The sequence below is a fragment of the Parasteatoda tepidariorum genome, chromosome 11 (assembly GCF_982258835.1).
Source record: "Parasteatoda tepidariorum strain Cologne lab strain chromosome 11, Ptep-v5.0, whole genome shotgun sequence".
Lineage (NCBI taxonomy): Eukaryota > Metazoa > Arthropoda > Arachnida > Araneae > Theridiidae > Parasteatoda > Parasteatoda tepidariorum.
The window spans coordinates 94,428,078-94,455,796 of NC_141765.1; the positions used below are offsets into that span (position 1 = coordinate 94,428,078).

The following is a 27,719-nucleotide window of genomic DNA, read 5'->3' on the forward strand; positions in this document are numbered from 1 at the left end:
AATGTTCTAAACAAGTCATGGAGTGACTCTTCAAAGGTATTTCCCTCTTCAAAGAAAAGATAAATTACAATTTAATTGCATTATCAAAAAATTAATTTTTATTATTAAAAAATAAAAAGTAATAATTTATGTCATTTTCTTTAATCTTCTAGCTTCATTAATCTTTAGGTCAGCGAAGTCTCGCTACTATACTCCTAACCACCGTATTTTGACAGGGCTGTCAGAAAGCACGCGAACCTATGATCCCAACCAGTGTCATGGAAACTATCTAACCTCCTCTACAAAAAGTCCAAACTGTGATGGCAAGTCTGAAAAACTTTCAATACATATTTTCTCCGCCGTTTTCAGTACTTCTCTTTACCCAAGTGTTTTGTTTTAGCCTTTCCAGCTAAAGGATTTCATTTACCAGGTTATGCTTCAAATCTCTGTCTCCCATTCGCGAATTTTTCTTAAACAGTGAGAATGTCCCTTGAGGATAAACAACGGGTGAGCTAGATGCTTTAGGAATTTCGTTAAAAATTTAAGATTAAAGAACTCATGTAACAGAAATAGAAGGTTAGAAACGTCTTAATCAAATACAAATAGATTACAAATTTGGCAGAAAATTTAATTTTTTGTTTTTTCAATAAGCTTCGAGAAATGAGATTAAAATTTTCTATTTTTATAAGACTATGAAGAATGGACCTCATTTGAGAAATCTATCGTCTCTTGGAAATTCCTTTAAAAAACATTAAGCAGTATGCTTTTGATGAAGCTATATACTTTGGAACTAATTTAATCTTTGAGTGGTATACCATGCTTATTGTATTTTCTACTTCAAATCGTATTTTGATATCGTAAATAGAATTGTAATTTTTATACTGAATTCGATATTAATGGGTCGTATTAATTCGAAATTATATGGGTTTTATAATTTTGTATGAAACTTTAATAATACAAGTATAGTTATTTTAAAAAAGAAATGTAAGAAAATTACATTTTCTGTTATTATATTAAATTGTAATTTATTTAAATTCAAATATGTTTATGTAGGAACAGATTGCTAAACAATTCTATTTGGCTATTTTTACTATCACCCATTTCATTCAATTTATTTCGGTTTTATTAATTTTTTTTTCAATGTCCTGGAAAAAATAAGCTTTTGCCAGTAAATATTCGTAACCATTACCAATCCAAAATTTCTTGGCAATCTGGAATAAAAAATTTTGTTTACCATATTTTCCCTTTTTCTCAAGAAAGACCCACTTTCATCTTGCCCATTGGTTTTTGAGCCCACATTTTTATGTTGAAAGTTTTTTGCTTTGGTAAATTCTTTCACCCTTTATAGTTGAAACCATTAGTTTTGTCATATCTTGTATACTACTAACAGTTACGTAATTGATTAAATTGTTCTCAGTTAAAAATTCTTGCAAATAAAAGTTTATTCAGCTAACTTTATTTTTGTTGAAAGAGACAAATTTTTGATTTTTTGAAACTAAGTTTTATTTGCTAAGTTGAATAATTGAAGTTTATTATTTTTGTGAAATATGACTATAATTTATTGACAAATGCCAATAATACTTACTTTTTTGATGATTCTACTGAAATTAAACATAGTTTTTTTTTAAAAATTTCTTTAATATATGTTTTATAAAATAATTTTTCGATAATCAAATTTACAACATCGAATTACTGTGTTTTATACAATCTACCTCTCTTTTTTAGTAATTCATTAAATAGCACCCTTCTGTGTTTTTCACATTTTTTAATAATTATGTAGCAACAATACTGTGAATTCTGTTTTTTATTTAATTATGTAAACCAAGTTGGAAGATAAGACGAAATAATGATAGGTGGATAGTTGAAAACCCTTAGAATGTAGTAATCATTGATAAAGAAAGGACAGTAGAAAAAAGTGAATTTTTATTTCTGTCTAAAAATACCCTTTTGAAGAACATTTTTTTTTTAGACACACTTTTTTTTTAGATTTAGGTAAAATGTACAAAAATTATTTAAAGAAATTATGCCAGAAGAATGAGATAAAAACACATATATTGCTAGTTTTGATGTAATAAACATGTGTTCAGTTATATATTAAGATTATTTTATAGGTAAATAAACCCTTGATGTACTTATTACAGTTTAGGAAATTTTAAATATTGACTTACTGACCTCTTGGTAGACACTCATTAAGGATTGTATCATTAAGAATTAATCTTCTCTATTATGGAATTATAGAAAAATTATATGATTATAGTCATTACACGTTTATAGTCACTGTCCACTGCAATAAAGTTTCTCATTCAAACTTTTTATTCTTTCACAGGAATGGACACCAGATAAATATATGCCAGATTTTTTTTACGATCTCAGAAAGCTCTCCTGTATCTGAACGACTTCATCACTGGATTGATTTAACTCTTGGTTATAAATGGTCTCTTAAACAAATGGATTTGTTTTTGGTGTGTTGAAAATCGTATTCATTTTCTGTACTGTGATTTTTAAGTAGCTTTTAGACTTATCACTATCCATATAGATTAGTTTTTCAGGTAAAAATTAAAATAAATAATGTGAGAGTACTAATTTTTTTTTATTTCTTATTAATTAAATTATTTATTAATAATTTAAAGTTTAAATTATTCTTTTATAATGGTTTTAATTTAGGTGGGAAAAAAAAACGAACATGGTAACGTCAACTTAAAATTTTTTTTTTAAAAATCTAATATTATGGCAGATATTCTTGCATTTTGTAGGGGGGAAATACACTAATAATTTCCTTTTAAGCAATTTTGTTAATTATCATCACATTAAAAGAAAATAATAAAAAAGTTGTGAAATCCATAGCAGTAACTACCGGGGGGGGGGGGGGGGATATTGAAGCGAAATCACGCGAATCGGTTTCTTCGAAAAAGGGTTACTAAATGCGTGTTTTCATTTCAAGATTCAGTTGCTGTAATAAATAATATCAAATTAGTAATATAGGATTTTAAAAACTATGTGAAATCAAAAGTAATAACTAAATAAAAAAATTACTAGAATGAAAATTTCTGCTGAGAAGAAAACCAAAATTATTTACTTCCTAACAGAAAAATCTTTTTTCAAGAACTCGGTATTGTTCTGTGACAATGTTGCCACAGGGGAGAAAAATATCACCCATTAGTATATTTTTAAAATATGTTACATATGTTGAAATACAATCTAGTTAATTCCTACCTGAAAGATTACATATCTTATGAAACTGAAGCTTTACTTTAAGTTTAAATCATTTAAGCTAGTGTATTTTATTTTTCTTGGCAGAAGAGCTTTTAAAAATCAAAATCAGGTTTAAAATGCTTATAATTAGAGATAGGTTACTTTAATATTTCTAAAATGATTTTCATCCTATGTAATTATTTAGAATTAAAACTTACTATTTATTCCACTTGACATTTTTTTTTTCTATTTATACTATGATATAAAACTTATTTAGCATTACTATTTTTGTTTCCAGGGAATGTATGAAAAAATATTTGAGAGAAAGGGGTGATATGGTGCTTATTATCCTGCATGCTAAAGTTGCTCAAAAATCATATGGCAGTGAAAAAAGGTAAAAATGTTATTTTTTTCTTTTATAAATTAAAATTATAGTTAAACCTGTATATCATGAACTTGAATTACATTTGTTTTTCTAACGGTGAAGGGGGGGAGACTCCTTTTGATAGCCAAATATTTTATTTCACAAAATATTTATAAAAGGCTTAAAAGGTTCTTATTTTTTGTTGAAAAATTTGGTTATGTCAGAAAATTTGGCTATGTCAGAAGTAACTGTTTTTTGAGGCAAATACGTGCTTTATAAAATTTAAAAGGCCAACACAGTTATTATTTTGGTGAAAATGTTAAACAAATTACCGTTTTCATTCATTAACATTTTTTTTTTGCTTTCTCTTTGAATTTGTAATGTAGATGTATGACTGTAATTTTATTGCTTTTAAAACTGCTGATGTACAAAATCATGCATTTTTAGTTTTTTTTGCCCTCCCCCATCTGTCTATCTACTTGGAGATGGTTGGAGGAAAAAACAGGAGCAAATAGTTTGAAATGGTGAAAGTGAGCAAGGCTCTCAATTATGCGCTTTCATTGGGATTGGAAATTCTGATCAAGAAATGCAACAGTTAGATTTCAATGGCAAAGCAAGTACTCATTATGTAAAAACTTATGCCTTTTTATTTATTGATTTCCTTTTCCTTTTTAATGTATATTTTATAAAATTTACACCATGCTGCTTTTCATTTTTCTTAAATTTAAGTAAAATTTTTAAAACAAATAGAATGTTGGCACAACTTTTATCAGAACTTAAAAACAAGGCAATAAGTCTAGCTGATTCTTAATATAACTTTTTAAATTATTTCAAGTATTGGTGGAGAAAAACTTAACCTTTTTGTTACTAAACAAAAAGTAACAGTTTTCAAATTCAATTTAAATTTATGAATAGAAACTTATAAATTATCAGTATATAGAATTGAAAGATTGTCTGTGTGCTTATTTCATTGCTCATTTAACATTTATTTAACTTAGTATTATTAACGAACATTGATGTTGATCAGGTTCATTCGTGGATCATCTAGTTCAGTAAAATAAATATTTGTGAATTGTATTTATTGAAATATTTAATGAACAGGAAATTTTTTCCTGTGACCAGATAGCTGATAAACTGAAGTGAATAATCCACTCACGGTTAAAGAGGAGTTTAGTGTATAGTAAAATAATTATTATAGGGTAAATTTTGAATGAAAACATTGAATAAGAAAGAGCAAAAAACACAATTTCTTTACTATCACTATTGTGTAAAAATGTTGTTTCTAATGTCACTTGCCACACGAGCAAGCCTGTTGGGTGAAACCGTGCAAATTTAAGGCAGAGCTGTGTAAAAATTGTTCGCATGATTCAAAAACACAAATAATTTTAACAGAATTGATATCATTATTTTTTTCATTCCATTTAAATTTGAAGAAATCTTTAAGTTAAAAGAAAAATGGTATTGATTTCTATTTCATTTATGCACTGATTTTGCTCTAGATGTTGGAAAATTCTGTTGATTTCATGGTATTTTGTGTAGTTAAAAAATTTTACTTATTTATTATAAACCATGATCTTATTTTGCATTGAATAATTTTGTTAATTGAATAGTGTTCTATTCAAAAGTATCAAGGGGTATTTGTAACGTTGTTAACTGTTTTAATAAATTACATAAAATATTAAACAAATTTGTTTTAGACAATTCGAAGCAGGTTTCTGGAAATTCAAGAATTTAAATTTTTTTTTTTTTAATGTTTGAAAATAATTCAATTTTTAAAATCATCCTTCACTCTTGTTTTGCATTAAGGGACTTTTGTTTAATAATTTGATTATTTTCTCTAATATATTATATTATTATTATTATTATTATTGGAAAACCATGAAAACCTCTATCGATTAGCCCGACTGCAAAGGGACTCCAAACCATGATCTATCTACCACTGAAGATATTTCAAGTCAGCACTGTGGTCGATTCATGCAAATTTACAGATTTTACTCTCGCTTTTGGACTCTCCACCTACGCTATAGCACTGAACTTCTTATATGAAAAGTTAAAACAACTATTGCTTTTTTATTATTACTTTTATTACTGTTTCTAACTATAATAACTAGATCGCTTTTTCAGATAAAATTTATTAACTTCACTATATTCCTAAGTTGAACCCGATCCAGAAGACAAGGGAACTCCTGGATCAAGTATCTTTTCCTCATCACTTTTTGTGAAACTAACCAGCATTTGCGTTATGTGGAGAGGAAAGTCATGATTTTTTTTAAAAAAGAAAGTTGCGACAAGTTATAAGTTATTATTTTTTCAAATTAAGAGCCAAAGCTTCTTTCCAATCTTACGTAAAACTTATTTTAATGTCGCGTAAACTTATTTTAATTTAATATACTTTGTTACTACATGAATAATGCTAAGTAATTGCTATGCTTTTAGTGTGAAAAATCTCAGTTTCATTACAACACACGAGTTTTAAATAACACATTTAAATAATCACTTTTTAATCTACTGTGTTTTGTCCGTTTTTATTGAAAATCCATGTTATTCTTTAATTTTTGGCAGTTTTTATAATGCAATCCCAGATGATTTTAAAAATTCCGATATTTATTACATCATGGGAATTATAAATCATACATTCAAATAATTACTCATAGTTTCTTATTCGTGCTAATTTTATCGTAAATTAATGCATTTTTTGTTCAATTATTGCGATAATAAATTTTGCTTTTTGTTTAAACTCTATAAATTTTCTTTAATAAAGATATTTAATTTGATTTTATATTACTCATTAAAATACATTTTTATATACAGTGCACTCCCGATTATCCGGGTCAATCACCGGGACAGGTCGCACGGACAATCGAAAAACACGGATAATCCGAAAACTCCTTTTATTAAAGAAAAATTCAATATCAGTACAAAAAATATAAAAATTACTGACATTTGCATGCATAACATCAAACTAGGAATTTTCCTTATTGAAAAATGTGTAATGCGTCTTCACCATATATCGATACACATATTTTACGAACCGCAGTAATGTCACCGTAATCAAATCCTCCCATATAATCTAATAAAGTTTCCACAGAGCAGAATGAGAAATTGTATTTCATTCATTTACTACATCTTCTGCATCAGTTACTATCATCACTGTTTGATTTAACAACATAACGGTGAAGATCAATACTCAAATACTGGAAGCCAGGCTCACATGCATCACTTTGAAACCAGTCTTCTAAATTTTCTTCATCAAAAATTTCGAAACCTTAGATTTCTTTTGCTTGTTCGAGAATACTGTTATCATATTTTTCTTGAACATCTGAAGAGGATTGTTCATCAAGCGGTATGATCTTTCTCCAAGATCGCGATAACGTAGACGATGTTCCATATTCTGCAATCCAATAACGAATATTGCTTCCAAAAATTTGGTAGTGTTATAACTTCATGAATCAATTATTTTTAATCTTGAAAATTTTTCTCTTTATATTTTTTGTGTGACTCCGGAATGAGCACGGATAATCCGCAAACTGGATAATCCGCTCACGGATAATCGAGAGTGTACTGTATATATATATTTTTACTCTTCTTTCAGTGAGCATTACAATTTTTTTCATAGAATTTCTATTCCTTTTCCCCAATATTCAAATATCGATATATTATACTTTTTTTAGTCGAATTAATTACTGATAAATATGGAAACAAAATTGAAAAAATGCAAAAACGGGTACTTAGCTAGTAATAGATAATAAAAAAAATGAATTCATGCTGTATTATGCCTTTAATAAAATAATAAGCAAATTCCTCAAAGAAAATTTAATCAAGAAAAAGAAAATATTTAACAGATCATCATTCGAGGGCACTTTGATAACTGTAGCAACATTTAAAGTCATATAAGATTGTCTCAAACTTGCTGAAGAATTTGGTTATTATTTATTAGATCTGCAGGTTTGTGCGCTCAATTTAGGCTGGGAAGATTTCCGTATTGTGATCGAATAATCGCTATGTCTTGGCCACTTCAGGGCAGCGGACTGCGAGAAACTAAAAGAAACGTCGTAAAAGGAGACTAACTCGAAGTGTGTAACTCATAGCCACTCCCAAGCAAACATTTACATGTTTTTCTTAATAATTTTTCCCATTAAAATCAATTTGGCTCCTTGGAGATCGTAGTTGGCGTTTTAGATCACGATATGGAAATATCCCCTTTATTTTTATTATACCTTTGTCAAATAGAGAGACAGATAGCTCAATACAGAGAAGTTGGAGCATGGTGGCTCAGGGGATAGAGTTTTTGACTTCTAATACGGTGAACCGGGTTCGAATCCCGACAATGACTTATTGATTCGAGATCTGCACCCGGCCCGCGCCAACCATAGTGCTGATGTAACGTATCCTTAGTAGTAGACGGACCATGGGTTAGATTCAGCTCGTCGTCAGGCAAAACAAAACTGTGGGAGTTTTTCGTAGATTTCCTTTCCATGTAATTCAAATGCGGGTTAGTTCCATCATAAAGTCCTCCACGTAGGCAAATTTCTCCCAATACTAGGCCTAGGTGTTCCCTTGTCTTTTGGATTTGGTTAAAAATTACAAGACTACTGAGTTGGACATGAGTAGTCGTGAACACAAAAAATCGGATCAGTTGTTAAATAAAATATAGAGAGTGTCCTCAGTGGTAGACAGATCATGGGTTCCTTTGCAGTCAGGCTAACCGTGGTAGGTTTTTGCTGTTTTATTCTCCATGCAACTATAATGCGGGTTAGTCTCATCAAAAAAGTCCGTCATGGAGGCAAAATTTCTCCGAATATTTGATCCAGGGGTTCCCTTGTCATCTGTATTGGGTTCAAAATTACAAGACTACAGAATTGAACATTAGTAGTTGTAAACCCTGAAATTGGATCGGCTGTTCAACGACAGTAATAAAATAAAATACTGAGAAGGACAGTTCGAGGATAAATCCAGGGTAAAAGCGGGATTCAAACACGCAAACTCTACGCTTAGAATTAGATTATTTATTCTAATTTCTGCTCTTTTTTTTAAGATGTTTACCAAATAGTCTGCCGCGCACTGCTATCTTACCTTTCATAAAATTTGAATTCCAAAAAAACTAATAACGGATAGAAAATTAGTAAGCTAAAAGCGTAAAAATATTTTCACACAGTCCTTCAAAACTGATTTAATGTCAACAATTTTTTTTTATTAGCATTTGAATTGCTTTTAGCATTAATTAATTGAAAAAATAACAAAAAGATAATTTTTAAATTAAAAAAATTCGACTAAAATAAAAAAAATTCTTTGAAACTACAAATTTTGGGGTGCACAACCTTTTTTAATACTTACTCTGCATGTTGACTAGTGATAGGTTGCTTGAGTATTTTATGTTATAGTAATTTTTATATAAATATTATATTCAGAAACGAAATTATCTGCAGGGATGGGGCATATATATATCATAAGATCAAAATAGTACTAGTATTTCAATTTTTGCTTTATTTAGGTCGATATTCCACTTGTTATTTTTGAGCTAGTTTTAGTTTCAAATTTATTATAAGTGCTCTCTTTTATTTTGAAGTTTTATTTGGAGAAAAATTATTGAATTGTGTAGGATATTATAAATGGTGGTTTGGTGTGGTATATATATATTATAACGTTCTGTAACGAAGTGAACAAGAAATTTACTCATTAGTAAGAGATAACAAAACTGAAATAATTCATTTGCTAGTTTAAAACAGTGCTTAACATTCGAGGAACCAGTTTATTTGTTTATTTATTTTCTTGATAAATTTGTGTGTATTGTGTAATACTTAGCTTTGTTAATCTGAAATGCTCTAATGTTTTTAAACATTACTTCTCAGTATTCCAATTGCTATTTTTAATTGAAATATTATCTTTATTTCATTGTTTTGTAACTGTTATATTAAGATACAGAGTCTACGGTGTTCATTCTAGACCTTAAAAAGGCCATTGGAAACTGGCAAGAGCCCCTAAAAAAGGGCACCCATCATAAAAAAAGCATTATGTACAAATATTTGCTTGACTTTTAAGACACTCAAAATATACAAAGTTTATCACTAAGAAACTTTTTTTTAGCGCTAATTAGTTTGAATTAAAAAAAATAGTTCCTTAGTTAAATTGATACTTTCTAGAAATTGGTTTTAAAGTGAGCTTATTATCAAATTTCGAAGCTCATAAAAAATATCGATATGGTTTGAGAGTTGGTTGGTGTAAAATTTACAGTTTTGCAAAATCCTCAGATTGTTTTTTTTTTCATGTTGATAGCTATGCTTATTTATGTACTTAATTTAAAATATTTTTTCTTTCTTATCTAGATGATGAAATTGTTGGATATTCTTGAAATTCTTTTGGAAGCTGAAGATTGCAAACAAGAAAGAATTGATGGTGGTATCATTGGTAGTCAAAAACTAGAGGCTATCAGCTGATCTAATGGTTAGTTAGTAATTAACAATAAACTTAATTTTTACATACAATTTGTGAACTTTGATTAGATTAGAGAGATGATTGTGCTCCTGAAAAAGTACAGATTTTCCCCTTGTATTTTAAAGTTTCCTTCTTGAGGTAAATGCTTAGAAAAAACAACTCACAAGAATTTACAATAGGTAGTTAAAGGCATTTACATAATAAAATATTTACATTAATTAAAAAATAACTTAAGCCAATAATTCTCTTTCTTGTGTGTTTTAAAATTTATAATAACTACTGAAACCAAACTTTAAATTTATTAATTGATAATGAACGAGTTCTTATATGACGAGCCTACAATATGAATTTTTAACATGTGGGTCATTTATTAATTTATTTTTGTAACATAATAGACCTGCTAATTGTAACTAAGGTGCTGGTTTTCAGTTTTGCTACCTAAATGTTTCATTTACTACTTACCTTTAACTACCTTGCATTACCTTTTATATTTTTAACATTCTATTATGTAAACACTTTTTAAATGGTATAGTTATATATTGATCAATTATCGTTTGTTAAAAGTTTAAAATCATCCTATCATTAATTTTACTTAGTGTTAAATTCTTCTAGTCTATTTCTTTATAACAGGAATAAGAAAAGTACTATGAGCATTGTTGTAAGTAGGGTGTCAGCACTGTAAAATGCATATTTATCAACTACCTTAATTTAATAGAATATTAAGTCTTATCTGTAAAATACACTACAGCAGATAAGATACTGTAAAATTTGTATTTCACTATTTAGATATTATATTATATAATACCCTGGGTATTTACCCGGGTAAATACTTAAAATTCATAAATACCTGGAACCCTACCATGAGCTCCATGGAATGAAATTCCATCTGGGAATGACGTCACATTCCAACGGGAATTATTTCCCCCCACCACGAACACCTTAGAAAGAGTTTCTTGGCAAAAAACAACCGGTTTTCTTTCCAGCCGATGTCTACCGCCCGGAATCCTCATTCTTGGAGGGAATGGTGAATTTTTGAGAACTAAATACGATATTTCGCCGATGAATGTCTTAATTATTTTCTATTTCATAAGGGAAGATTTCAAAATATCTAAAAGATAAACGTGCCCGAGCCATTTTCAAGACGATTATTAAGAGATGTTTTGTTTCGTGTGAACGAAAAAATACTTTCTGAGTTAACTAAGAAATTACAGCAAACGAAATATAATTATGCTCTTATTATATGATAATTGTTACTATTTTTTATCGTATATTACCTGGGATATATAACTTGACCAATTCCTTTTTTTGAAGTTCCAATCATTTCTTTTTTTAATTTTCTTTCAATGAACTTTTAATTCAACAGTATTTAACTTCATTCCGAACGATAGTTTTTTATACAATATACAGATAGCAGCAAATTTAAAGGAATTTGTTACAGGCATGATGTATTATAAAGTAAACAATTTATTTACAATAAGAAATGCGAAAAAGAAAATAGAATAAAAATGCTTCGAAAAATATTTATGAAATATGTACTTATTTCTTCTTTTACTCATTTTAAAATATTTTATTCTCATTCTTCCATTAAAATATATACTATAAAAGCTATGGAAGTAGTTCCTTAAACTATAATTTTTAAGTATTTCAAACGTGAAATGATTTTACAAATCACAAAAATTTTGTTTACACAAATCTATAAATTAATTTCTTGTGAACATATTTATTTAACTATCAGTAAAAAACAGTCACTTTAATAATGTAACAAATAAACCATAGTAATAAGCAAAGTAGTAACTTTAGTCATTCATATTGTTACAAATTTAATTGAAAACTAATGAACTTTTCTGAAATTAAGTTAATTTCTAAGAGACCGATTGGTAAACGTTAATTTTTTGTCTGATAAAATTTGATTTCTTTCTGGCAATTAGTTTTTATTTAAAAACTAGTATAATTAGTAATCTATCTACATGCAGAACTCAGACACGAAATTTTGAAACTTAATTCATTAAAATATAATCTTTATTTTAAGAGTTGTACTTTTAAAAAAATATTTAAAACAAATAGTGAAACGCATTAAAAGATATATCAGAAATATTTATTATGAAAAAATGATTTTATTCTATGAATTATACATGTTAAATATGACAGTTTTTAATTAGTAATAAATTATATGTATAATAAATTAAAGAATATTTCAAAGTATTCGCAGTTTATGTTTTTTTAGTCTAATGAAAACAAAAAACATTATAAAAAGAAAACAATAAATCGTCAAAAATATTTTCGAAATAGCAGAAGCTCGTTTCGTTTTAGTCATGCTAATGCTGCCAAACTCAAAAAGAAAATCTAAAGTAAATTGTGTGATTGGTTAAATTTTAGCCACGCCCTGAGAAACGAGTTATCGTGGAATGTCTGATTCCAAGGGAGTGTTCATGGTACGGCATTGAACGTTCACGGAACCAAACTTTCCCAGTTTCACTTTCCAGCCGGGAATCTTCATTCCATTCCCGGTAGCTTATGGTAGGGCCCCTGGGTATTTATGAGTTTTATTGAAACTTTTATGATCATGTTCTTTTGGGTGTTAAAAAAGTATATGTATTTAAGGTACAATTAAGTTTTACTTACATGGTCAGAAGTTAATTAGTTCTTAACTAAGAAGAAAAATTCCTTCATAAATGAATAAAATCATTGTATTTTAGTTTTTATTTGAGAATGGCTATGGTTTAATCATCCTGAAGTTCACAGTTTGATTCATAATTCCTAATATTTTTGGCTTCTCATCTTAGAAATATATTTTTAAAATGTAAAATATTTTTCAGATTTTAAGTAATTTATTTTAGAAAATTCAACATACAAAAGTTTCTCTTTATATGAATACTATGCAATCTAACTCTGATCTATATTTAGTTGTAAAAAAAAAAGTAAAACAAAAAAACTGTTTTTCAATAAACAGCTTGATTGCTTTTTTGTATAACTCAAACAGAAAATTATTAGAAAATAAGCATTTAATGGCGTATTTTTTAAAATAAAGTATTTATTTAAAAAATAACTTTAAAATTGGTTAAAAAAAAGTCATTAATATTCCTTTTCAGAAAAAGAGATACTTATGCAAATTTTACCATATAAAAATAATTCTAACAAAGTAAATATTTGTAATAGTATTGAAAATTAAATCTATGAACACAGATAATTTTACCATTGTGTAATTATCATTTATTTTTCTTAAAAATGGAATATGAATAAATAGGCAGTGTTTTTAAGAGATGGTGGTTATTTTTACAGAAAAGGCAAAGAGGGTACATTTATAAGAATCAAAGGGTAGACAGGGCTTCTAAAATTGTTTAAGGAAAACACTGCATAAATCCTACATAGTGATATAAATACATATTAACATAATACATAAATATATACACATCACATGACACCGTCTATAAAATGCCATCCTGGCTTCCATAATTCTATAAACAAACATTGAAGAAAAAGTTATTGTTAAAAACTCATAAAATTTTTGAAATTGTATCCACAAAGCTCTTATGTATCCGCAATGCGTATTTTTATTCGCCAAAGAGTTTAATTTAAAGAAATATTTAATTAAAACTTAATGTTATAAATTTAATTAAAAATTCTGAGCAATATTAATAATCAATATTTCACATAAAACTGAAAATTAAATGAAAATGAAACTTATGAAACATTACCTCACTAGCCCAGACAGCAGTGTCAGATGCTTAAATATTTGTTAGTCTAAATTTGTAATTTTTTTGTTTTTTTTTTGTTTCATTAAATCACATTAAGTTTTAAACTCTTAGTTCTATTTACATGTACAAATTCATCAGAGACAACACCTCCCTGTTTAGATATCAAAGTTTAAGTTTTTCACCACTCTGACCTCTTCTGTAAATTTAAGATAGCTGCAAAAACTCACTTTGAACTTAAAATATTGACATTTTGCTTTAAACTGTAACTTCTAAGCTTTTTAAACTATAACTTCTTTCTTCTTAAACTATAACTTAAACAATTAACAGCTTTCCTCTAAATATTTTACTGTTCACTTATTTTGATAGAATGTTTCTATAATTTTTTTTAAAAATTCTAAGTAATAAAGGCTCATAGTTTTACTAGTTCCTTAGTTTTGTGATTAAAGGAGTAAATATGATGTAAGTACTAATTTTTCCAAACATAAAAGTTATTTTAAAATTGTTATTATACATATTTATAATATTATTATATTATTATATTTCATATATAAATGAATGTCTTTGGGCTAAGTCTGTGTGCCAAATGCAATGAAATTTGGCATATATATAATTCAAAGCACTAAGAAGATCATTGTCAGTGTTATAGCATTCTATGACGAATTGTTCAAGCGGGGTAGGCAAACAAGGAAATTCTGACTAGTTAAGCAGTACCCATTGTTTTGAATTTAACTTTTGACAGTTCAGTTTTTCAACTATTTTAAATATGACATCAGTAGTGATATTTGTTAGCTTACAGATCTATTTGTAAAAAAAGAGTAAGGAGTTTACTGCTAGTACATTGAATTATTTTTTAATTGCTATAGAATAATCATTCAGAATAAATTTATTCTGGCTAAATTTAATCGTGACTAAAATTTCTGTGAATGATGCCCATCACTCAAACCTTTATATGCTATTAGTTTAAGTAAAAGTGAATATTAAATTTAGTTTATGTTTTTTATTCTTCAGAACATGAACTACTCATTCCATCAGGATATGTAAATGTTAAAATACTTGTCAGGATTTTAGTGATTAGGTTGAAAACTATAAGTATAAAATCTGTCTTCATACTGAACAGTTTATAATAAATTCTGTTATGTACTTGCAACAAACATCAACCCTATTTAGGAAATACAAAGCTTATTAAACATGAACTATTACTAGTTATGCTAATGCAAAAATTGAACAATCAAAAGTTTTTTTCATATTTCTTAGTTTACATAAATTAAGTACATTCCATTTACCTCTATTTCATTTGGTGATTCTCCTATTGCAGGTTTTATTAAAAAAAAACATGGGGTTTTCTTTTTATAAAAATGCTAAATTAGATGACTTCTGGTACTTGTATCTGAAACATTACCAACCATATCATCTATTTAGTTGCACTTGAAATTCATGTTTAAGACAGTATTTTTAAAAACACTTGGCACATCTCTATTGAAATAACCCTACACTATTGGAAGTAAGTTTTGAAATAAATGTTTTTGTTTTATTCACAAAATTAACATTGTAGTTAATTTTTGAAATATTTATTCCTATTCTTCAGTTAACAGAATAAAAATTTTACTATTCTATGTTTCAGTTATTGTTTCCACGTGAAGAGGATGAAATAATAGCCCATTCAAAACTTTTAGACAACTTAAAAACTGCACTAAGGATGCAACCAAATAGGTAAAAGTTAAAATCTTTTTTGCACAAGTATTGTATTGATATTTAATGGTATATATAATATAATACCACTAATTAAAATATAATAAGTATTTTAGTGATTAACTAGGGCATCCACAATAAATCCCAAAAGGGTGTTTGACCTCTTTAGTAATTCTGTTCTAAATTTGAAATTTTATGGGTTGTAGCACATTCTTAATTTGCTCCCACATGGATTTAAATTAATTTCATTAAATTTTTTCTGCTTACAATTTATAATTTGTTCTCAAATGAAAATGTCTTTTGTGAATACAATAAATACATAGTAAAAGCTTGATTAGCCAGAATGTGTGTGAATTCTGAAAATTATGATTACTTGAGATAAATTAAGGTAAGTAAGGCAAAGATCATGTATATAATATTAAGCATATGCATGGACTTTGCCTTACTATTGGACCCCTTTATTTAATTCATAATTTTTTTTAATGTAGCTTGAGATGGAAAAACAACAAAGGACTCAAGTTGAAAATTTGGCAAAAGCTGGATGTTTATCTGATGATGCTAAAGCTGGAATAACCCCAGCACCTGGAATAGTACCATTTCGTATTGGTAAAACAGCTTTTATTTCACATAAATACAATATGTGTTAATGCATTCAATTTCAATATAATATTCTGTTATCACTGTTATCCAGTCAAGACACAAAATTCTTTCACACTTTTTAGTAGTTATATGAAAATTTTAAAAGTATTTATTCTTTGAAATGGTTTTATATACAACCATAAGTACATTAGGGAAAATAGGATTGTTTGAAAATATTGAATTTTGTTAGAATGACATGTAAGAAAAAAGACAGTACAGTTTTGAGGTGAAACCTTTGCATATATTAACTAAAACTTTTTCAATTTTCAGGAACTTCCATTATAAAGCTGACAATTTTTAAAATTATGCTCTCTGTCAATCCTACACTTAAATAATATTCCAAGCCAAAATTTCTCTTGGTGATGATGCACATCGGTAACAATCTCTTAACCCCAAGTTGTTGACTATGATATAAAACCACAAATGTATCGAGGCATATAAAATTGTTGATAAATATTGAATTTTCTGAAAATGTTAGGTAATAAAAAAAAGAAACAGTTTTAAGGGAAAAATTATTCATTTATTTACTTAGTTTGCCATTCATACAAATAAAGAAAAACCCATTATAAATTTAACAAAAGACATAAATTTTAAAACTGTAGTCTCTGGCAATTCTGCACATAAATGACAGTCTTTAGACTTAAAAATTGTTTATTGGTTGGAAAAACATTCATGTAAAAAGAGATGATTTCAATGAAATCTAAGTCTCCTTCTTAGCTTCATGCAGTTTTATGTGCTTTTATGATTTCTGAGCTGCAAACTTTACTGCATCAAAGAATCAATCCCTGCCCCTTGTTATTCAATGTTAGTGTATAGCTAGGAAATTTTTGCACAAAATTACCCAGGAGCTCAATGCTTATAGGGTCAAGTGAATTCTGAACAAATATTTTAGTATGGTAATTTTTCAACTGTTTTTATTTGTAGAAATTTTATTGAATATTATGTTTTTTTGTGTCTTCTTTGATTTATTATTGTGATTATTTTCTGTATGAATAATTTTTTAGGCTCATTAAATGACAAACCTTTAAATTTGTCAAGAGTGATGTCTAAAAATATTCCTCAGCCATCAAATCCTTTGAAATCCTTTAATTGGTGTAAACTACCAGAAGTAAGAAAAACAAACTTGCTTATTAATATACATTTCAAAAAAATAATTCATAAGTGTATAACCAATGTTATTTGAACCGTTTGGAAAAACTGTACAAAGATATTGATTTACAAAAATTTGATAAGACATTTTGTGCTTATCAAAAACAGCAGGTAACATTTTCATAAAAATTAGTAAAATAATTTTTTTCTCTGATTGCATTGGATTTAATGTATAAAATTAAACTTAGATTAAAATTAAAAATATATTCTGTGTTTTTTTCTCAATTTCTTTGTGTTTGTTCATAGGTAATATTCCTTTTAAGTTATGAAGTATTTAAAATTTTGATAAGTTTCTACTGAAATTTATTCTCAGTGCATAACTCTTGAACGATCGTAAATATTGAGATTTTCTGTTTATTTCTAATTTGAAAACTGTGGTGAAATATACATACACATGTATATGTAGTAAAGAAATAGGAATTACTCTACATTATTGTTAATTTTAAAAGATTATTACGTTTGGTTTGTGAAAATTAGTCATATCAGTTTTTCTTTGAGGCAGCTTTTCTATATTAGTTAGGTTTCAAAATTTAAAAAAAAAAAATTTAAACACTCCCTAATTAACAAGTCTCAACCTTTTCTTAAAAAAAATATCAGTCTCTTTGATCTATCCTTGCATTACAGAAAATTAAAAGCTATTATAAACGTATACATTTATATTATATAAGTGTACATTTTGCATATTTTAAATGAATGCCTATTATGCTTTTCTTAAGTACTAGTTATTAATTTGTAGTGCATTGGTTCAGTTATAGAAGATATACCAGCAGTGGTGACTAAAGCTAAATCAAGAGAACTCTCTGTCATTGATGGTAGGCATGTTCAAAATTGTACAATATTGTTATCAAAATTAAGACTCTCAAATGAAGAAATTTGTAGAACAATTCTTAGTATGGATAGTAAGGAACAGTTACCAAAAGATATGGTTGAGCAGATAATTGATCTTTATATATAAATATGTATATTAAGGGGGAAGAACAGTTTAAGTCAATTTTTCTCAAAAAAGGATACTTGGATCTCCATCTGTTGCATTTTGAGCATTGCTAAGTTTTGACAAAGTAATCATGTGAAAAATAGTCTCTTTCTGGGTGTTATTACACAGTGAAGAAGGACGGTACTATGCTAAAACCCTACCTTTCCACACGCAAAATCATCTTTCTTTGTATCAGCTTTCCCATTTCGCTTAAACTGTTCTTGCCTTGTAGGTTTCATATGTCATAGGTCAGTCGAAAAATTCAACTATTTGCTATGGATTCTCTGATATTTTCTAATCAGTCTGACTGTTTTTAGGTTTACAACAATAAGCTTCTTTTCTTAAATGTTCTTTTTTAATGTTTCTGCAAATTAAGTTTACTTGGAATTTGAATATTGTAATAATTTTTTGCATTGTAACTAAATAAATAATCAATTTAAATTAATTTCTAATGATTGAGGCCTCTGGTTACCCATCAGCTACTGGTTCTTTTGACCATTGATGCTGTCCTCTTTTTTTTTTAAACACAGCATTACCAAAGTAGCAACTAATATTAGATAACATCAGAAAATCAATAAAATCTAACGTTATCTTGCATAACTTCTAATATTAAAAAGATACAAAAAGTCACTGTTTGCATTAGTTTTGATGCTATATGATGTTAGATTTTGTATTCTGATATTATCTTGCATTGCTTTTTATTTTTTGAAGTAAGCCAGAGGAAGATTTGGATGGTAGTAGAATAATTAGGTGATATAGTTTTAATTAATTTTCTGTATTGCTGTTAAGCAGTAAAACATAGAACAATAGTTTTTATAATGTCATTCCATGTATTATTTACTTAGCAATACAGAAATACTAAATAAAATTATATTAGCGAATCCCATTACCATCCATTTTCCTCCTTCCTACTCCAAAGTATATCTTTTGTTCTTATGTTATATTATGATTTTTTTTTTGAATATTTCAAATTTATTTAAGAAATAATACTATATCTCAACTTTTATTTTTCATACATTTCTTCATACAACTTTTATTCTTCATACATAATCTTATTCTTCTTGCAATGTTTGTAAAACATGCTTTAAAAAGTCGTAATTTAAGCCATTTGCAATTTGATAATTATCATTCATTATTTAGATTCTGAAACTACATAATAAAAAACCACCCTATATAATTACAAAGTTAAATTTACATTTGAATTAGTTGAAAATTTATCTTAATTTTTTTTTCTCGTGAAATGTAACTATGTCAGTAATTTCCAAAAATATTAAAATAAAATTATATCTAGAGTTTATAAATTGTTATTTTTGTAATAATTGAGACAATAGATTTTTTTTTTAAAAATTCAAATTATTTTATTGCATTGTTTTCTTGCTATAAACTGTTTTTTTAGTGATTGTTCTAGGGAATGTTTTCTTACACTGTGGTAAATTAAAACAGCTTTTTCATTCTAACTTAAAAATTCGCTGTGCTACTTGTCCAGCCATGCACCCTTCAAAAAGTAAGTCTTCAGTACAAAAAAAAAGCTGTACGGTGGCCATTTTGTATAATAACGCACCAGAAGAAAAAATTTTTTTACTGTACATTGCTTGATGCCAAGGATCTTTTTCAGAATGTTGTTTAATTCAGCTATCTCCCTCAAAAAATTTCTCAAGCAATACTGATTTTTTTCACCACTTAAGTTACCTCACTGTAAATTTTAAGTTGCAACTCATATTGCATATATTTTTTTTACTTCATTTTTGCAAAAATTTTAAAACTATTTATAAAGTACAGAAATTATGTAGCAACCTGTATGTTACTCTTTTTCTTGTAATTTTTTTATTTAATATCATTATTCTTGTTTTAAAGCTTTTGAAGTTTATGCCTAGTCATGAGGAAAAAGTCCTTTTGGAAGAACATAGCATAGAAATTGACAATATGGCTAGATCTGATAGATTTTTATTTGAAATAAGCAAGTATGCCTTATTTTTTTCTATTAAGTGATTTTGTTAAAAGCTAAATTTAAGGTATATCTTTTTCTACTGAAAATAAAAATTTAACTAAATTATTTCTGCAATATTTATAATTGAATTATAATACAATAAAGCTTGAAATATCATAAAAATCCATCTGTTGGCCAAAATGAAATTTTTTTTCTGAAAATTACCAGTCTCATATTGAATTAATTTATCCCGCCATTCCCCAATTTAATATTAAATCCAAAGTGACTTAATATTAGAAAATAATTTCTTTTGGTAGTCTCAGTTAATGATCAAAGTTCCTTGTTAAGAAAAACTTTTTTAACTTTTTTGCTGCATTAAACCACCATTTTTTAAAAAGGGCAAAAAAAAAATAAATTATAGTACAGTAAAGCATATTCTTTATGTCTGTCAGGGGACTGATATATTATCAGTGTATAAACCAACGGACATATAACTTAAAAGGAAACAAAATGCAAATTCACCATTGAAATAAAAATTTTAATAATGACTTGATGGGAGCATTAGTTGTCAACCTAATATTAATGATGTAGAAAACAATCAACATGGTTATTAATATAGTTAACAAAACACCTGTTACAATTATCTGTCAGTGAAATTGTTTTGTGCTTTTAAAAATTTTTTTGATTTGTAGGAATGTTTCTAAAAACCGTGCTCAGAGATATGAGATTTCAATAATGAAGTTCTTTTTAAAGTTTCTATACAAAGTTTTTTGTGAGTACTGATCTTTTATGCATATCTCATTCTTTTTCAGCGAATAATTTAATCCCTACTCCCTATTCTTAACTACTACTTTTTTATGGGACTTACTTAGTTGAAATTAGGGGGGGGAGGATTCCTTTTGTGAGCCTTGCTTAGAACTTTATGAATCCAGGCGAAATAATTATATACTTCAAAAAAATGAGACATGTAACCAATTGTTTTTTTAACATAAAAAAAAAATTAAGATGCATAGATTAAGAATAAACTGGAAATACTATGAAATGACAAATAAATGAAAGAGATAAATAAAAGTTATAATAAAATAACTGATGATAATGGTAATAATAAATGTTAATAAGGGAAAAGGATAAGTGAGGAACATAAAAATAATGCTTTACTGTATATAAAAATAAAGTTTGTAACAGGGTTGGCAAGTTTTTGACACATGACGGTTTTTACCGGTTATTACCATGGTTTTTACCGTCATGTCAAAAACCCCTCTGTCAAAAACGTCAAAAACCCATAGTTTTGGTAAAACTGTATTTTTATTTGAGTTTAACTGCTTATAATTTAAAATTAATTAATTTTTGGGCAATAAAATTAGAAAAAAAGTTGTTAAAAGATATTTAAGAACAGATTCTTGCATTTTCTCAACATGTTTATATCAAAACATACTATTTGAAGTAAAGTATTAGGATACTAAACAAAATTTTCAACATTTCCAAGCATCACTTTGTTTGGCATATTACATTACTGAAGAATGTCAAGATTGATTACTTTCATTCATGAAATCTTGCTTTGAGAAACACGTGTACACATAAAAAGAAAGTGTCATAAAATAAACTTTTCTTATCATTTTTGTTTTCAATATTTTACACAGAAATGAGACATGAAAAAACCTGGGAAATCCTTTTAGAGTTTCCTTGCAACATTGCAATAACCTTTTGTTATCATTATCCTCAATGACAGGCTTCCATTGACAGAATCTTCTTGAATTTTGGACTCATCCATACTAAACTCAGAAATCGACTGGGCAATGAAAAATGCGCAAAATTAGTCACTTGCTATCGTATGTTTCGGTACCGTGACCCCGACTACTGAACATGTAATTTTGGTTTTAATTAAATTTTGCTTAATATGCTTTTTCAACTGAATAAAAGCTTTTAACTTGATGAAATAGCAGTAATTCTTGACTTAGAGTTTGTTAGTACTTACAAGTTTTGAAAGTTTATTTTAGCTTATTTCTAATATTTAAGAAATGCCAAATTTTAAATTATTCTTTTTAGTTCTTGAATTTATCAATAGTTCCAAGCTTTTTTGTTTGTTTGTTTATTTCTAACAATTAAGAAGTGCAAAATTTTGAATCATTTGTAAAACAAGCTATAATGATAAAAGTAAGTATCACTATTTTCAATAAGTATATTACAATATTACTGTATGAATGTATATCCTTCTATAAGAATGCATGTATATAGTTGCAAAATCAAAAGCAATCATTTACAACATTCATTTATAAAGGCAATTATGTGAAAATAGTATATTGTCCGCTATATGCCATAAATTTAAGAAAACAGTAGGTTTTTGACAGTTTTTACCGGTAAAAACACGGTTTTTACCACTGTCATGTCAAAAACCAGTTTTTGACGGCAAAAACCCAACCCTGGTTTGTAAGAAATACATATTAATCGCTTAAGACAAATGAAAATAATAGCTAAATTTAACTTTTACATCTAAGCAGCTTTTAAAAATAGATCAGAGCAGTTTGGATTTCATCAAAATTTTTTAATAATGAATTTAAAAATTTATTTAAATGAAAAATTTATAGTATCTTGTTTGTATTTTTCAACAAGCAGGACATTTTTTTATTAAAAATATGTTATATAAATATTTTAAATGTACAGTTTATTTGAGGGTGATAAAGTATATAAATTGTTTTATTGTGGCTCCTTGCCAAATAAAGTTTTCATTTTGCCATCACCATAAAATTGTATATATTTTTAAAAAAGTGTGACCTTAGATTTTTAAATAGAAAATGCTATTTTTTTAGTTTATTACAATTCAAAGGTCCTGTATATATTTCAATCCGAAATCTTCTTTTTTAACTTTTTTATTGTTATTATTGAAGTTATAGTTTATTTAAATTAAATGTACTTGAAATATTTGTAATTATTTAAATCAGTGTTTCCCAAACTTATGACTTTTGTGTAACTTTTTTAAATTTCTCGTAACGCTGTCTACCACTGATAAAAAAATTAATGGATTTTTTTACTATAAAAAAATGGCACTAAAGTTAAAAATCACATCTGGCTGTTGATACCACTAATTATTAACTGTTATCTCTGCAAAAAATAGTCAATAGAAAAATACTTAATCATAAAGTTTCATGGCTAGTTTTATTTTTAAATAAAATGTTTCGAAATTTTCGTTTGTTGCAAGAAATTTTGCATAAGAACGTGTACCCCAGGGGTGAAAGCGAGACGGAAAAGAGGAAAGGCTGGTAGAAAAACCATTTAAGTTATTGCTAATTTTCGATAGGAATTTACTTTAAAACTATTCAACAATTTCTTCTTTATCTTGGAAAAGAAGCAGTTTTACTTATATCTTAAAACTATAGAAGAAATATTGATAGTTAAAGATATTTTATTTTTCTCGAAAAAATGCTAGAATAAAATGTCTTTCGTAGCAGTTTTTGCTCTTTTCCGTCTTACTATATAAGGGCTTTCAGCCTTTGTGTACCCCCGCTGAACTGTTCCCGTACCCCTGGGGGTACGCATACCACACTTTGGGAAACACTGATTTAAATTGTCAATTAGTTGTCTTTATTTTAAAATATTTCCGTAGCTTTATGAAACAAAATTGAAAAAGTAGAATCATGTTGAATTAATTAAAATTAAATACTTTTGATTGTTAACTTTGTCATCTGGCTGCAAAAAATTCATATCCTTGCTGACATTAGGGGGGAATTCAGCTAAATTTTCGCAATTACAATGGCTCACTCAAGCCAATCAGAAACCTGTAATTTTGTAAACATATCGCATTTTGCTATACGCAAAAATACAGGCTTTTGATTGGCCACATTTTTCCATCGTATTTGCGAAAATTTAACTGAATTCCGCACTAGAAAGTCATGAATTAACAAAATATAGATTTTTCTTTTGTGTTCATATGATAGTTTTATGAAGGAGTTAACATAAAACTGACTGATTCTACACTGTACACATATTTTGTTAAAAAAAAAGTTCATTAATGAAGGAAACCTAAAATAAAGTTTTAATTCGGTTTAGGGAGCCCCTCTGATGTGGAGACCGGGGCAACTGCCCCTCATGCCCCTGCCTTTGTCAGTCTTTGAGTGTTTGACTGAGTAATGCTGTTATTTTTCTAATAAATAAATATCAATAACTAATTTCATTCACTTTAAATATTTTTCTTTTTCAGAATTATTCATTATGAACAAAGAATTCAAACTTTATTCTACAAAAAAATAAATTGCAAGAAAGAGTGAGTGACTCAAAAGCAAAAATAGAGGTATTTTATTATTATAATTTATTGTCAAAAAATGAAAAATTTGTATTTAAAATTATTCCCATCATTTTTACAATGGTTTTTTTTTTTTTTTTAAAGAACGTTTTTCTAATTTTAGTGTTCAAAGTTATTTTTTTAATGATAAGGATATTTTTTTTCCATTTGAAGTTATAAAAAAACTTCTTCAGCCTTAAATATTTTATATTAGGTCATTAACAATACATCTTTTTTATAAAAATATACATAACTTTAATTTTTATACTTGTTGGTGGAATAAGTGAGCATCAGATATAATTCTAATTTTATTCTCAATACTCATTTTTTATGATGTTTAAATTTTCTCATTCAAACTCTGCTTTGGAATAGATATTTTTTAGAATCAGGGCTGATTGTGCTCCGGAAAAAATCCGGATTTTTCGTTAACAGTGATCCGGAAGTTTCCGGAGATCGAAGGTCCAGACGTTTAAAAAAATCATTGATCACAGAAGTTTCCGGAAATCAAATTTTCAAAGGTGACTTAAAAACACAGTTTATTTTATTTGTTTGTAAGGGAGAGCCAGAGGGATATTTATAAGCTTATTTTCATAATTAATTTTCATTTTTTATCAGTAAATAGTTGTTATAATCATTAACTCAAAAAAGAAAGACATATTTGTAAATTTTAATTACTTCTCCAGGTCATCATAAGTATGTGTAAATGATATAGGTATGTGAAAGTTTTTAAATATATTTTAAGTAAACTAAGAAATATTGAGAAAAAGGAAAAATTTTCTAATTTTTCAATTTAAACTGGGTTTTTTTTTTTTAAACCCAGGAAATTTTCCGGAATTTTGACTTGGGCTCACAATCACCCATGTAGAATGGAACTAAAAGAAAAATTAGATTCAGATTTTCATAGACATAATATGTCTATATATAAAGTTCTAGCATAAGGTTCATAAGGAGGAAACTAAGTACTATGAAGTTTTTTCAACATTATATCTTATAAAGTTTCATCATAAGGTTTTGATCAATAACAAATAGTCTATTAAAAATTTTCAATTTATGTTTACCAAACTCAAAAATTTGTTAAAAGTTAAGTGGAATATGGTATTATATCTCACTTTGAACTACCTTCTTAACTTTTATATGTCACTTTGAACATTAGAAAGCCAAAAAATCTATCTTTTTCACGACTTTCAAAAAGGTCACTGTTTTCTCTGCATCATGTAATGTTAGGTTCTATACAAAATAATATTATTTAGAGTTTGCTGTAATATTTTGCATAAGTTTTGATGCTATCTAATTTTATATTTTCTGTTATTATCTTGCATTAATTAATATTTTTGTAATAAACAAGAGGATGATTTGGATGGTAGTATAATATTTAAGCAATATAAATTTACTTAATTTTCTGTATTGTTGTGAAACAGTAAAACGTGGATCAGTAGCTTTGTCATTCACTCATTGTTTACTTAGCAGTACATACTAAATAATAATTAATTCTGCTATCATCAGTTTTCTTCCTCTTCCTGCAAATTATACTTTGTGTCCAGCTGGTTTTTTGTGAATGATGAGATGGCATTGCATATTTCTTAGGTGTTAAAATTTCTTAAATTTAATTTTTTTAAATCATTTTTAATTCAATTTTAATTAAATTCAACAAATTATTTCATTTTTATTACATTTTATATAAAGCTAATATAAATATTTTATTCTCTTCTTAACAATCAATGTAACGGTTAACGTTTTAATTTAATACAAATGTATAACTCATTAATTCACTGTTGTGGCTGAATTGAATATCAAAATCTATTTTTAACTCTTTATTCCTTTAACTATTTTATTTCTATTACCACAAAATTGTTTCTGTTACAGGGTTATATTAATTCTCATGGTCTTTTGGATGATAAAGCTGTAACCAAATTATTTAAAATGGCTGGGGACTTTCGCCCATCTGTCCGTCATTGACAAAAATTCTCATCATTTTTAATAATGTATTTCTTCGTTCCTATACAGCCTTTTATTTTGTCTTCCTTGCCATGGAAGTAAATTTTGAAATGCTCTCTAAACAAAACAATAATTGCTTTATATATGCAATAATTTAATTTATCGTTTTCTGTGATGATTATGTCCAGAGATGAGATTTTTCCGCTTTTTAGCTGATTTCCGCTTTTTTCACTTTTATCTCTTGAATTTCAGCTTTTTTTTTATCAAAAATTCAGATTTTTCTAAAAAATTCACTTTTTTTTATAAGTATTCTGCTTTTTCAGAAAATTCACCAATTTTCAAAGAGAAACAGAAAATTCAAACTACATAGCTACCAATCCTTTCTCATTTTTACTTATTTTAGCTATATTCTCCCCTTTTACTCGCAGCAGATAAGATTTTCCAAATTTTTTACCCGCCCTCCAGATAGATCCGATTTTTTTAGTTCAAAAGACACTGCTTCTGACAAGCCTTTTAGAGGTCAAAAGCTTGGAATCTGCTAATATCTCGATTCTTATTCACACGATTTTTATCACGGTGGCCACCCTCCTGGAAATCCTGGAATTATCAGGGAATTTTTTTATGCTGAAGAAAACCTGGAAAAATCGGGGAAATTTGGATAAAAACCTGGAAAAATCAGGGAATTTTAAAGAAAAGCTGGAAATTTTTCATTCGATAATTTTTTTAATCTCACTAATTTAAATTATTTCATCCATTATGCCCACTTTTTTTTAGACGGAAATGTATCGCCAGACAGTTAAAATATCATCAACTTAGTGATAATTTGCTCCATTAGAGCTCTGTTAAACTAGAATGCCACATAAAATTCTCTCACAGTTGCTAAACGAATGTAGAAACCTTTGACTGCTATGGGACTGTGCAATTTAGAAAAGATTGTGGTGGAGGTGGAAGAAGGGATTAGGATGTTAGCTTTTGTTTTTAAATTCTGTCCTTGGGCTGAATCCATTTATGGCTCAAGTTTGTTCCGATGCTTTGGTGGTAATTTTTTTCTGTTTTAACAAAGTGTTTTTGTATTTTAACTTTATAGAATTCTCCAAAAATTCAATAATAATAGATTTTATATTGCACTCTTTTTCTGAAAGCTTTTGTACTCCCATTCAAAGAAATCTGAGAATTATTTTTTCTCAGCAAACCAACCAATCACAACATTTTTTTTACAATCGCTAACAGCAATGCTTGTCGACAAATTTTTACAATTTTTGCATTTAAGATAATTTTTTCAATTTCATTTTAACCTTTTATAACATATTTTAATTTTAAAAAAAAGGGTTTTTAAGAACTAACTATATATTAATATTCAATTTTACTGTTTTGTTGGTCAATATGTAATTTTTGATTCGAAATTTCGCGCAAAACATTAAAAAATAAATAAAAAATCTTGCCAAATTGTCAAAATAAATTTTTTTCTT

General features: G+C 27.4%; 1 protein-coding gene across 18 annotated transcripts in view; it reads left to right on the plus strand.

Annotated features, from left to right (window-relative positions):
* Window positions 1-538: 538 nt before the first annotated feature.
* The window catches only part of LOC147801907 (E3 ubiquitin-protein ligase RNF10-like), a 58,491-nt gene continuing 31,310 nt past the window's right edge, over window positions 539-27,719 (plus strand). For 11 of the 18 annotated variants that reach the window (XM_087155576.1, XM_087155577.1, XM_087155570.1 and 8 more), the window contains exons 1-3: window positions 15,840-15,957; window positions 19,967-20,073; window positions 24,235-24,324. Coding sequence is in view for 5 of the 18 variants with exons in the window: in XM_087155564.1 (XP_087011690.1) it covers window positions 9,974-9,976; window positions 15,840-15,957; window positions 16,995-17,098; window positions 19,967-20,073 (332 nt within the window). In the remaining 13 variants the exon portion in view is untranslated. Of the gene's footprint in view, window positions 789-2,305; window positions 2,442-3,469; window positions 3,566-3,982; window positions 4,164-9,858; window positions 9,977-15,283; window positions 15,373-15,839; window positions 15,958-16,994; window positions 17,099-19,966; window positions 20,074-24,141; window positions 24,161-24,234; window positions 24,325-27,719 lie in introns of those variants that run through there. The other 7 variants (XM_087155566.1, XM_087155567.1, XM_087155564.1 and 4 more) reach the window with 7 other exon arrangements.